At 35.4% G+C, this 12,309-nt stretch overlaps 2 protein-coding genes across 2 annotated transcripts in view; both read right to left on the reverse strand.

The window, feature by feature from the left end:
* Positions 1-210: 210 nt before the first annotated feature.
* On the reverse strand, positions 211-10,021 carry LOC111379877. The gene is made up of 13 exons (XM_023003314.1): positions 9,568-10,021; positions 7,834-8,166; positions 7,507-7,739; positions 7,223-7,328; positions 6,349-6,417; positions 5,922-5,987; positions 5,366-5,479; positions 4,297-4,349; positions 3,962-4,112; positions 3,814-3,867; positions 3,618-3,718; positions 1,133-1,332; positions 211-981 (listed from the first exon to the last, which is right to left on the reverse strand). The coding sequence occupies exons 1-13, from the start codon at positions 9,817-9,819 to the stop codon at positions 344-346; spliced, it is 2,370 nt and encodes a 789-aa protein (XP_022859082.1). The 5' UTR covers positions 9,820-10,021; the 3' UTR covers positions 211-343.
* Positions 10,022-11,328: 1,307 nt separating this feature from the next.
* The window catches only part of LOC111379878, a gene marked incomplete at its 5' end in the record, with an annotated part of 8,784 nt that continues 7,803 nt past the window's right edge, over positions 11,329-12,309 (reverse strand). Inside the window, 2 exons of the mRNA XM_023003315.1 lie at positions 11,329-11,950; positions 12,110-12,254. Coding sequence (XP_022859083.1) covers positions 11,726-11,950; positions 12,110-12,254 — 370 coding nt within the window. The remainder of the gene's footprint in view (positions 11,951-12,109; positions 12,255-12,309) is intronic.

Below are 12,309 nucleotides of genomic sequence, written 5' to 3' on the forward strand. Positions count from 1 at the left end.
TTTTTTTTAAATGCATTTTAATTATCATCTTTACTTTAGATGATATATAAATAAATGATTAAAGAAATAAAACGTTACTGATATTTTGAAAATGTGATGGTATTTCTGTTGTTGTCTTAAAAGGTCAGAAGGTTCCTTTGACGTTGTCTCTATTTTCATCAATAAAAAGAATTCAAGCCGTTAATAATTTAAAAATACTAAAAGAAATTATTAATTAATTGGTAAAACATATTCTATTGGATCTATTAAATAAAAAATTTTAAGTTTGTAATACAATCAGCCTAATACACTAAAAATGCTGCAAACAGATAACTTACATTCTTGCGTCATTCTTGAAATACAATCATGTAGGCAGAGTTCTGAGCAAACGAAGAGCGCGCATCCAGCTTGACCTTTCTGAAAGCACGATTCTTCTCAATACAGGAACTGCTCCTGCAGCAATAATGGCTGCATGATTTTCATTGTTCATGCTCAAATTATACAGTATAGTTAAGCTAGCTTCAACAGCCCTTTCGGTCCCAGTTTCGAGCAGTTTCACCAGTGGAAATATTGCCCCCTCGGCTGCAACAGCTTGGGTTGAATCCACCAACCCTTCCGATATTATTCTGTTTAGTTCTAAAACAGCGGCTTCTTGAACCTCAGGAGAAAACGAGCTCTTAATCTGTTCTATCAACCTTGGGATTGTTTCGTACAGAGTTACTTCTATGTTGACTGGATTCTCAAGGTCGAGATTGGGACCTGATAAAGAGCTTAATTTCACTAGGCAAGCAGCGACCCAGTCTTTGTTGTGAAGAGGAATGCTGGACATGAGGGCGGCACGAAGCAATTTGGTGAAGTGGAGAGAATTAATAGATTGACGAAAGAGATCATAATCAAGCAATTTAGCAAGTAACCGCGATGCTGCAGATACTGCTTGGCCGGCTTCTTCAAGTTCCAGTGATTGCAGTTCTGGCTTCTCATCATCAATACCATATCCTTTTTCTGATAATATCAATTCAAATGAAGTTAGTAAGCATGTCAGGTTAAGCTTAAGAAAAATGTAAATGTTGTTTTCAAGTAACTTCTTGTGTCCAAACGCACGTTACTTCTCTTACTAAAGAAAAGTTAATTATTTTGAAAGTAACTCTCTCGCCTGTCAATGGTTTTTGTTGAAAAACAGCTTCTAGACCAGATTCTATGTCAGCCGAGATGATCTGTTCCACACAAGGCTCGCTCGCTGCAATGAACTCCAGGATGGAAGCAGCTTTTCTTTGCAAATCTAGGTCTGATTTCTTCAAGATATCCACGAGGCGATTAAGAACAGTGGGCTCCACAAGTTCTCTCCCGTCAGTGCTGCCAAAGCAGTAAATTAGCACGACAACTAATTATTTTGGGTAAATAATGGAAGACTAATTATAGAACAGTAAATAGCATCAACAATCAAGTCACAGCCTCACAGGAGAAAGCATACATTTCCTTAATGACAAATAACAAGAATCTGCTACCGCTATGTATGTATAACGGCCAAATATGTTGATAATTAGTTATAATGCAAACATGGTCATGGCATTTAACCATCTCATCACATGTATTCCTTTAAATCTTTATCTTGAACACACCCCTTCACGTGCAGAGTTGCTTCATTGTTCAAAGACCTGGCATGAGCTCAATTTTCTAAATGGGTGGCGGTGAGACTTTCTCATTAGTCTTTCGCCTAACCATCTCATCTAAAAGTTTAAACTATTAGAGAGGGACCCCAACACATTCATTTAAATCTTGTCTACAACGATGAAAATATACACAATAACGAACATTAGGCAAGATGATATATGCATATTTCGAGCAAAGAAAAGTACAAATCCATTTTAACAGTGACAGAGTAGGAAGATACAAATGCAGTGGCAACTAGATTGCAATTTCATATGCAATCAATTAATGTAACCCAGCATGTGGTTAACTCGTACAACTTTTACACTTGTGCCGTTCATTATTTTTTATCCAAGTACTTGAAATATTGTAATAGATCTTTTTGTTCCCTTGTGTACTAGTAATATGTATATCTGGGTAGCTTATGTAAGGATATATAACTGCCCTCGAGATAATGTATTTGTATTTGGCTGTACAGATGTCATTTCCATTGAAATAGAAAATTTAATGATAAGGACTCCAAGTTCCTATGGCAAAGGGTCGTGGTGGTCCGTGATAATCAAACCATTAGTAAGAGTAACATAAGTATGACACTTTTTGGTAGTAGTGGTGAACCAGATGGCCGCATTTAGCACAAAAACTCAACAGATGTGATCTTTAAAGAGCCAAAGAAAGTAATTCAAATCTTTATGGCTGGAAAATAAGGGTATGATCTCTTTGACGTTTTCATGCCATTTTCCTTTTTCGATTTTTCAAAATGGTGAAAATGTGTTCTCTTCCCCATTTTGGAAAACGAGTTTTCAAAAAAAAAAAAAAAAAAAAAAATTTGTGAAGAAAACACAAAACCACCAAAATGCCATTTTGAATGTTTTCTGTACAAAACACGACAAAAACCCAAAACGCGCAAAACAGGAGAGAAAAAAAACCAACAGCTGTGACTTCCTGCTTCATTCTCTCCTTTGGGTCGTCTCTTCCTTCTCCCTTCTCGACGCCGGCGACGGAGTGGTTGATGGTGGTGCCGCCGGCGTGGGGAGGTGCAACCCATTTGTCGCGACGCTGCTGTGGTTGGGTTCGTCGCGACGCTGCCATGGTTGGATTCGTCGCAACCCATTCTCTCTTCAACGCCAGCTGTGGTTTGGGAGAGGCGATTCGTAGCAACGTGATGGGTGTTGATGGTGGTTTCTTCTCCCTCCTCTCTCACTTTCGGGGGTTTTATTCGTTTATTGATTTGGTGTTGATGGTGGTCAGGGTGATTTTTTGTTTTGAGTTTTTCGATCTGGTGTTGATGGTGGTTTAGGGTGGTTTTTCCATTTGGGCTTTTTGGCAGTGGTGTGTGGTTCAGGGTGATGGCAATGGTGTTGATGGTTGATGGTGGTGGAAGTGGTCCATGTTTATTGGTGGTGGTAGTGTTGTTGACTGTTGATGGTGGCGGCAGTGGTGTTGTCGGTGGATGGTGGTGGTAAAAAGGTTTTCCAAAATTTCAAAGAATTTCATAGTAAACACGTTTTTCATTTTTTGTTTTGAGAAATCGTTTTTCAAAATGGCAAAAAGAACATATTTTCAACAATTTCAAAACAAACACTCAAAACACAAAACTCAAAATGAATTCGTAACTCAAAAAACAAGACTGAAACACGAAGAGAACAGCCTCTGTGTTTCAGATTTTCAAAAACAGAGGCAATAATTAACACACAACAGAAACAATTTTGGAAAATGAACCGAAGTATAGCCTAAAATAAAACTCAATGAACTAAGCATATCCAACAAAAACAGAAATATTGAAGTCATTTTTTCGGCACGTGTAGGCAGCAAATTAATTCACAGTATACTAACATGAGTAAAGAAGTCTACCTCAGAAGACATTTTGCAGCCAATGCCTCCGTGTAACCATATAAAAAAATATATTCTTTGTTTAAGCCAATGAACTATCGTGAAAATTTAACACCAAATGTTTTCGAGACATTCTAATATTAGATCAAATGAGTAAGAACCTGGAAGATGATTCCTGTGCAATTGTCTCATTGCCATCAGATGTTGGAATTGCAGTAGTATTCATTCCCTTCTTTGAACCATTTAGCGGTCCATCATAGAACTGAAAGACAAAAATAGTCAGGGACAGAGAAAATGTAGTGTGAAAGAAGAAACTGTTGAGATTTCCCCAATCACTGTTGACCAGTGGCTACGGACCTTTGATTTCATTTCTTTGTTAGGGTCTAAAATCCGACTTAGAATATTCACAATCTGCAGTTCAACACAAATGTTTCTCATTACAGCTTAGAAAATTGAAAATTATGCTAATTGTAAAACTTCAGATAAAACAAACCAACAGCACTACCATTTCAATCAAGCCCTGAGAGGTTGCTGATTCTGACTGCTTCAGCAAATAAACTAGGGGGTACAAAACACCTTCTGCTTCAATTTTCAGGCAAACACCATCGCTGGCAATGTACGGAATGCTTGATATTAGACCATTCTCAGTGGTTGATTAAGCTTAATAAGAGTTGGGAAAATTTTCAGAGATTTTTCATATAAGTTTGGGGACTCTTATGCCTTGAAACGTGAATATAAACTAAGTGACGCATCTGGACAAGTGAAACCACAGATGCAAGCATTTTTTATTGTATGCTAATAAACTAATTAATCAATAAAATTCAGATGTAGGCACCATACATGATAACAGTACTCATTTTATTAGCAATGATGAAATCCAATCTGTATGCATTCTGATTCAAGAAAAAAAAGGTGAACAACTTAATGGATGTAACAGACAGAAAAAAAACACAGATATACGGTCATCCACAGAAAGATGTAAATGTGCAAAAGGACAAGTCCAAACAAAAATTCCAGCAATGCCAGAAAAATTGCCCTTCTATAAAAACCTTATATATAAATTATTTGTTATTTTTTGGGTTGGGGGGGCTGGAGAGACCATACTCAAATAGAAATATGACATGAAAACTCTAGATGGCTGGGCTACTCAAATTTGCATTTCATTTCTAACGTTGTATATGCTTCCACCACAGCAGAAACCGACTGCCTGTTAAATTTGAGGACCATGCTTTTACCCACCCACCCCACAAAACAAAAATGTGAAAGAACAAAACAAAAAAAAGGTGAAAGTTCTTCTTTCACCAATCTGAGCAGGTGAGCAAAGATCAACCAATGACCAGGCAAATTAATCTTATAAAGGCCATCTAAAAAATATTCTTTGCTTCAACTGCCTTTTGAAGTCCTGATTCTCATATATATATATATATATACACATATATATATATATACACACACACACACACACACATATATATATACACATATATATATATATACACACACACACACACACACATATATATATACACATATATATATATATACACACACACACACACACACATATATATATACACATATATATATATATACACACACACACACACACACATATATATATACACATATATATATACACATATATATACATATATACACATATACATATATATATATATATATATATATATATATATATATATAGATATATATATTAACACACTGAAATGCAAAAAAGGTATTTCCCTCGCAATTTTTTTTAAAAAAAATGTTCTTGTATCTAGAAAATTATGGGGATGATAATTCGATCCAATTAACATGCATGTACGACCGATGACCTAGAAAAATGCAAATGCAAAAATGAAATAGTTCGAAAAATAATGTGAAAAGTAAGCTAATAGAAGGATACAGTGGGTTGTCTCCCACCCAGCACTATATTATAGTCGATAGCTCGACTTTTCTGTATTGCATCATTCTGATGGTCTAAGATGAATGGTAGCTTTTCCTTTGAAAAATCGCCGCCCTAATAGTGCTTCAAACGCTGTCCATTGACCTTGAATGTCCCCTTGCTATCGTGAGTGATCTCAACTGTCCCATGTGGAAACAGAATCAGAGAGTTAGCATGAGAAGATTTTACACTACAACAATGACAAGTTAAATATATTCCTACATTAGATGTAAATTAATTCTTCAAGGAATTTCAGATCTTAAAAGATAATAGAAACAATAAATCAAGTTCTTGTAGAAACATAAGTTACAACTTTCAAGTAACACCTGGGTAAGAAGAAGTTCAATTAAATAATAAGTTGTGGATGCACTACATAACAACTCCATAGAAGTCCTTTACCAAGTAAACATTTTAGCTGCTTAAACTGATAACAATGTTCCGCAGCATCATAAAGGTCATGTATCATATGTGGATGCACTACATAACAACTTCAATGAAAGCACCTCTCTCCCTACACCTCATGCCACTTCTCTTTTATGATGTACAATAACACTGACCAAACAGAAATAAAACACATCCAGACCTGAACCATTTTTCACCAAGTAAACCACATTATAATGTAACAATTTCTTAAATTGTATGTTGGAAAGAACAGGTGTAATCTAATACATGTCTCGCTATCAAGGCACATGAGGTTCTTGAGCAGGTTTTTGTTGATTGGGCTGGTGGCTAGCTTGTGTTGTGGAATTTGATTTGGAAAATTGGGCTAGTTGAGTAGGATACTGATGGGTAAAATGGGTTTTTATTGGGCTAAGCGCTGGTGTTGACCATTTGGGCTCTGGAAATGGGTTGAAATCTGATGATCGAGATGGCTTCCTATTCGACTAGAGGTTGAGGTCGTTGGTTGGGCTGCTATAGTGTCGCTGGGATTAAAATTGGATTGCCAGTAATGTTGACCAGACAGATGGTTGACTTTTTTTCTGGTATTGAACAGCATCTGATACTTCTTTTTGCTGATAGGAGAAGAGAAATACTAATTAATGTAAAACAAGAAAGAGAAAAAGAAAGACGAGAAAGAACTTGAGAATCTGAGAGAATTATTAGTGTGTAGAATTATAGTCATTTTCATTTTTCAGTTTTCTAAAATACTCGAAACGTGTTTGGTATGTTATTTTCAAAAACGCATTTTTGAGAACGAGGAAAATTTTACAACATAAAACTCAAAATGACTTTTTGATGTTTTGAGTGTTTTCAACAAGGAAAATGAACTTAAAAATTTCTCAAATTAAAATAATTAATAAAATCACACAAAATTTACTCAAATACAAATATCCATCTCCCAATCTCTCTCTCACTCTCTCTCTTCCTAAGCTACTCCAAAATGTCGTAAAGCTATTTCTAAAAATTTTAAACCAAACAAGTTTTTTGTTTTTTGTTTTGAGAAACAGTTTTTCAAAATTATAAACCAAACGTTTCTTCTGCAATTTTAAAATAATCCCTCAAAACTAAAAACAAAAAATGAATTCAAAATTGAAAACAGAAATGCAAATCAAACGCACTCTTAGTATTGACAGTGCCATGTGAGCTCTAATACTAGTGATAAGTCTTTGGGGGCAATTCTAGTTGTATTTATTCAAGCTGATGCTCTGCTCTATGTGAATTAGGTCAGTCATGGCCAATCACAAGAAGCACACACATGTATACACAAAAACCCACGAACAATTAAAGATAAAAATATGCTACTAAGTGGATGGTAATGAACAATTTTCATCTACGTGCCTTTTATCAGTTAAGTAATGGTTGAGGATAATATTTTACCATTTCTAATGTTCCATTGTTCAAGTAACAATAGCAAATAGCTGCTAAAATACCTAAGCTCAAGCAAAACGATATTAATATAACAATTTTCTGAGCTTTGAGATACCTTTTACATACATTAAAAGTTCGACAATATTCTGGAAATTGCAAGTTTGACAACGGTCACACAATCGTTTTTGTTTCTCATCGGTTACTTCTTCTTTTAATTTTCATTTGGTCTCCTAAATAGTACTAAATCATGCAATTAACAGAAATGTTAAACAATCACAATAATTTATGGCAACCATAAAGTGAGCCTCACCAGGTTTGGAATAACACCTGCTTCAACCATTATCTTGTGATTTGACTGGCTCAGCGCTAAATTAGCCAAAACTCCACCAGCAGACTCCCTCACTTTGACATTGTCATCTTCCAAGAACTTTATGAGTATAGGTAGGAGCTCAGAGTTGGCGATTCTTGTTCTGAGCTTCTCATCCACAGACAAATTCCACAATATGCATAAACTCTGCTCCTTCACCTGCAGAAACATATTGAAGCTTTACCTAAATCTTCTATGCCAAGAAACACGATCAGATAAATGTCAATGGTATAGCAGGTCAATTGCATTTTACATCAGGAGACAAGGAATATCGTCTCAAAAGGCCAGTTATCTCTTCTATTGTACCAGTATCACCCACTGTATCTCTGTATACATTAAATGAGGATACCATCCTCAACAGACCAGCAGCTGCTTCACATGTAGAATCAGACTCTGATTTCAGAAGATTCAAGGTGAGATTGATAGTGCCACGAAATTTCATGATGTTATCAACATACTGCTTTCCTCCAAGAGAATACTTCCAGAGTGCAACAACGGCCTGTTCTCTGTCACGAGGATCATTGTCTAACCCAAGCATCCGAACAAATAATGCCACGTAACCATCATTAGAGCGAGATGATCTGCTCTGCAAGTGATTGCAAAAACCATTTATCATTCATGGCTCAGAAAAAAGAGCATCGATTTGGCCTTTATGAAAGTATTTACATAAGAAACAGAAAAATAAGGATGCATCTTACAAATGATATATCAACCCCAAAGAAAATGATTGGTTAGTAAACATGGTGCAAAATAAGAAGGCCACATGCCACATTTTACAATGTAAATTCTCTATAAACCATGGTGAAATCCTTTACAGAAGAAGATGGGCAATTACGGCAGTTCGGAAAATGGGAAAAGTCTTTCCCAACACCTATGATCCTGTATCAGAATAATAGTTTCTCTGAACACTATTCATCACAAATCTTGTTTACATAATACAGTGAAATGAGATCAGACAAACACAAGTATGGCCTGTGCTCCATGAACTATAATCACTATCAAATAATCACAAAATTATCCCATGGCTAAGAATAAACAGTTAGAAGAGCAGCAGTTGACGTCAAAGTGGCACCTACAGGCTCGTGATTGAGGACACATTTGTAATGCTATGGATAAAATGCCTAATCCCGTATTAGGAAGAAAAAACAACACAAAACAGAAAAATCAAAAGCAAGTAAAAACACAATTTTTAGTGGTTCTCTCATACATACATCCAGCACGTGACATAAGCTGACAATATAAAATGCAAAAAGCAACACCATTAGTGTACATGACATACACTGAATTTCCTATCGATGGCTCCACATAAGATACACGCCGCCAGGTACAAACTTTTTATAATTTTGATATGTTCATAAGTATCAAATCTAAAATCACTTCAAGTAATATCTTCGTATTCCAATATCATATTAATGCATTTGTTATATTTCAGTAGTTCAAGCTACATGAATTCATTTGCTGCCTAAACATTGCATTTCTTCTCAACTTTGATATAGGCATGCGCAAGTATGGAACCTGCTTTATTAACTTGTGGGCTAGAAATATCTAGCAAATCCTTTTTTTATTTATACATTTACTTTCTTCTGGTATTCTCTTCATCAGCTGCAATTGTAAATGTGGCGGCCATAGTTCAAAATTATTCACGGAGTCAAACAAATAATTGGTTATCCACCTAACCAAACACTTAAATTGATGATACATATCAGAAAAGTTCAAAAAATTAAACATAAAAAATAGTCTAACCAAAATATAAATAATAACTCGAACTAGGGGGGAGTAAAATGCATAACTTTGAGCAGGCTATGCGAAACTCCAATTGGCACATGCATTTCCATTTGTCTAAGCACACAGATAATTCCCCAGCTACATTTTCCAGAGTTGAATGACATGACATAACTCGAGATTATACGCACGCGAAAAATTAAAAAAAAAAAAAAACACAAAAATAAGACCGTCCGAGTGAGTTTTGGATAAGTAGGGTGCATACAGAAGTAGAAGCCTCTTCTTTGGTCACAAAAACCTCACCCTCACCATCATCGCTGCACGCCCTCGTCGAGACAGAGCATAGCACGGGATTTCTGACTGTATCACGACGATAACAGTAACGGCCATGTGGGTTCCTGGTGGCACTGAAGGCGGTGTTCATCGACTTCTTAACTGAAAAAACCACCACATGACTATGTTGTTGCAGAAAACTGGAAGGCTTGAAGTTGAAATGAATCGGGAATGTAGAAGACATATTCTTGTAATTAATTCCAGTTCTAAATAGTTGATTTTTTACATGAAAAAATAAATAAATCGAAACATGGAATTTATGCAAGCTGTGGAACCCAATATGGAGCTTAGGGTTAGTGCCAAGTATCGAGGTGAAGGAGATGACTTATTTCCTTTCGCTGGTGAAGATATTTGTATTTCCCATTATCATAGAATGCACTGGAAATTCTTTTCTTTTGAAATGGTTTTAACTAAAAAATTGATTTTAAAAAGAGGAAAAAATATCAATTAAAACTTTATATTATTTCATAACTCATTGTTTAAACACATCAAAATTATCCCAATTATTATGGACATAAGCAAAAATGGGCAGCCCACATCGTAATGCTTGATTTGGATCTTTATGGATTTGTAATTTTGTAGAGCATTTTGAATGGTGATGTAAAATTGAATGTAAATTAACAGATTCAAGATCACTTATGCATGTATATTTTGATCGATGTAAATTCAAATTATATTCCAATGAAAAGATTTAAATCCACTTTTTTTTTTACCATATTTTTAAAATTTTCTTTCGAAAAATACAATTTGCATCTCCTAATTGGAGAAATTTTTTATCACTAATCTAAAATTTTATTTTACATCATGCTTGCTGGAGCCTCATTCACAGTTGGGTCTCCTTGGTGCCTAAGCAATACATAAATATTTACATTTAATGTCAAGTGTGCACTCGTGAATCTTTTGCCTTTCACATTCTCTTCTAACTGGTGATAAAAGCGTTCATCAAGATTTTTGACAGCGATATTCATACAATCTTAAAAATTGGGTAACTTCGCCTTGTTTGAACCCCATTTTGAAGGAAAAATGTATTTTTAAATAGTAAATTAAGCCTAATTCTTCCAAATATTTGTTTTTTCAAAACTCATTTTCAACAACACATTCTTCAATAAAATAATATTACACACAAATCCAAAACTTATCCTTAATTTTTCACGACACATTCTCCATCAATCACTCTTTAAAAATATATTTTTTTCTTCAAAATGGGGGCTCAAACAAGGGCTATATTTCAAGATTACAAGAGCATTTGCTTCGAAAATGCCCAAATCGCAATTTGAAGCCACCAAACCAAACCATAAAGAAAAATTATACTTGTACATAATTATTGTACATAATGGTATCCATAATGTGATATGGCAATCATCCAGTTGTTGATGTGAAAGTGTGAGATTTGAATTAAAAGTTGGATCCAGTGCCATGTGTAATTATGGACACTATTATGTAGACAATTATGTACATGTAGCATTTCTCAACCCTAAATTGTGGATTGGTTTGGAGTTTTACCAACCGTTTTAAATGCTTTGATTCGGGGAAAAAGCAAAAACCGTCTAAACCGAACCATTTACCCCACTACTCATATCTCAACAACAGTTTTCTCCTGTCCAACATGAATCACAGAAAAAGAATAACTAGAAAGCGTATCATCATAACACAAATTATGGAGAACTTGAAGTTAAACCAAATTAAATGAAGATAATAACATGTAACCATGCATACCCAGTATCCTTCCAAATGAAATCTCCCAAAACACAGAAATAGAAACAAAGAAAAAACAAGCATGGATTCCGGCTATCATTTTGCAGAAACACGAAGTGTTAAGCTGAATTGCTTCAAGGATGACCTCCCTAAACCAAAAAAGTAAATAAGCAAAAACAGTTCGAAATGCCACAACAGAATTTGCTTCTTTTCCACGGCAATAATTTTCCATCTATTCTATTTTAAGTAACACTATCTGTAATCGCTATTACACAAAGACCTAGCTCTTCTGCAACTTTATTCCCGCAAATGTGGTTAGTTTTGCCCACTTTAAAGGATAAAAAACTAATGCCTTGACTCTCTCAGATTTGGCTGTAAATTTGTTTCTAGGAAGGTTAGTGAGCATTGAACAAAGCCGTAAACTTGTCCCAATCCCATTCATCCAGCTTTGGGGAGATTACGGCTACTCCTACTGCCAGTACCACAAATGCAAAGGCCATAGTTCTGGCACAACTGTGCCCACGTGATATTTTGTCCAATATTACCTTACAGTATTTGTCTGCATCCTTGAACAAAGCTTGGCGAGCAACATCCAACCCACCAGCTAATGCATTCTCATTCTGTGGGCAAAGATGATAAAAAAAAGTCCAGTGTTATAAGCTTGTATGCAATACAGGTATATGTACTCGAGGAAGTCTAAAGCCATTACTATTAGACTTGACAAGGGATGAACTACCGGCTAATCATGGTGAAATGTCTGAAAATAATAAAGTACCCACTTTTTGCCGGAAAATTTTAATAGTTTGCCTCAATGCTTCAAGAGAAGACAGCTCCAATGGTATCTCCTTGCACTCCTTGGAAAGCTTCCTCAAGGCTGCAACACTAACCTCTATGTTGTCGATATAGATCTTGTCCTGTTTGTATCAATTTTATAGAGAATTTTTAGGTGAATGTCACAATAACTGACCAGAAGGTTAAG

This window comes from Olea europaea, unplaced genomic scaffold, assembly GCF_002742605.1.
Source record: "Olea europaea var. sylvestris unplaced genomic scaffold, O_europaea_v1 scaffold2049, whole genome shotgun sequence".
NCBI classification, from domain to species: domain Eukaryota; kingdom Viridiplantae; phylum Streptophyta; class Magnoliopsida; order Lamiales; family Oleaceae; genus Olea; species Olea europaea.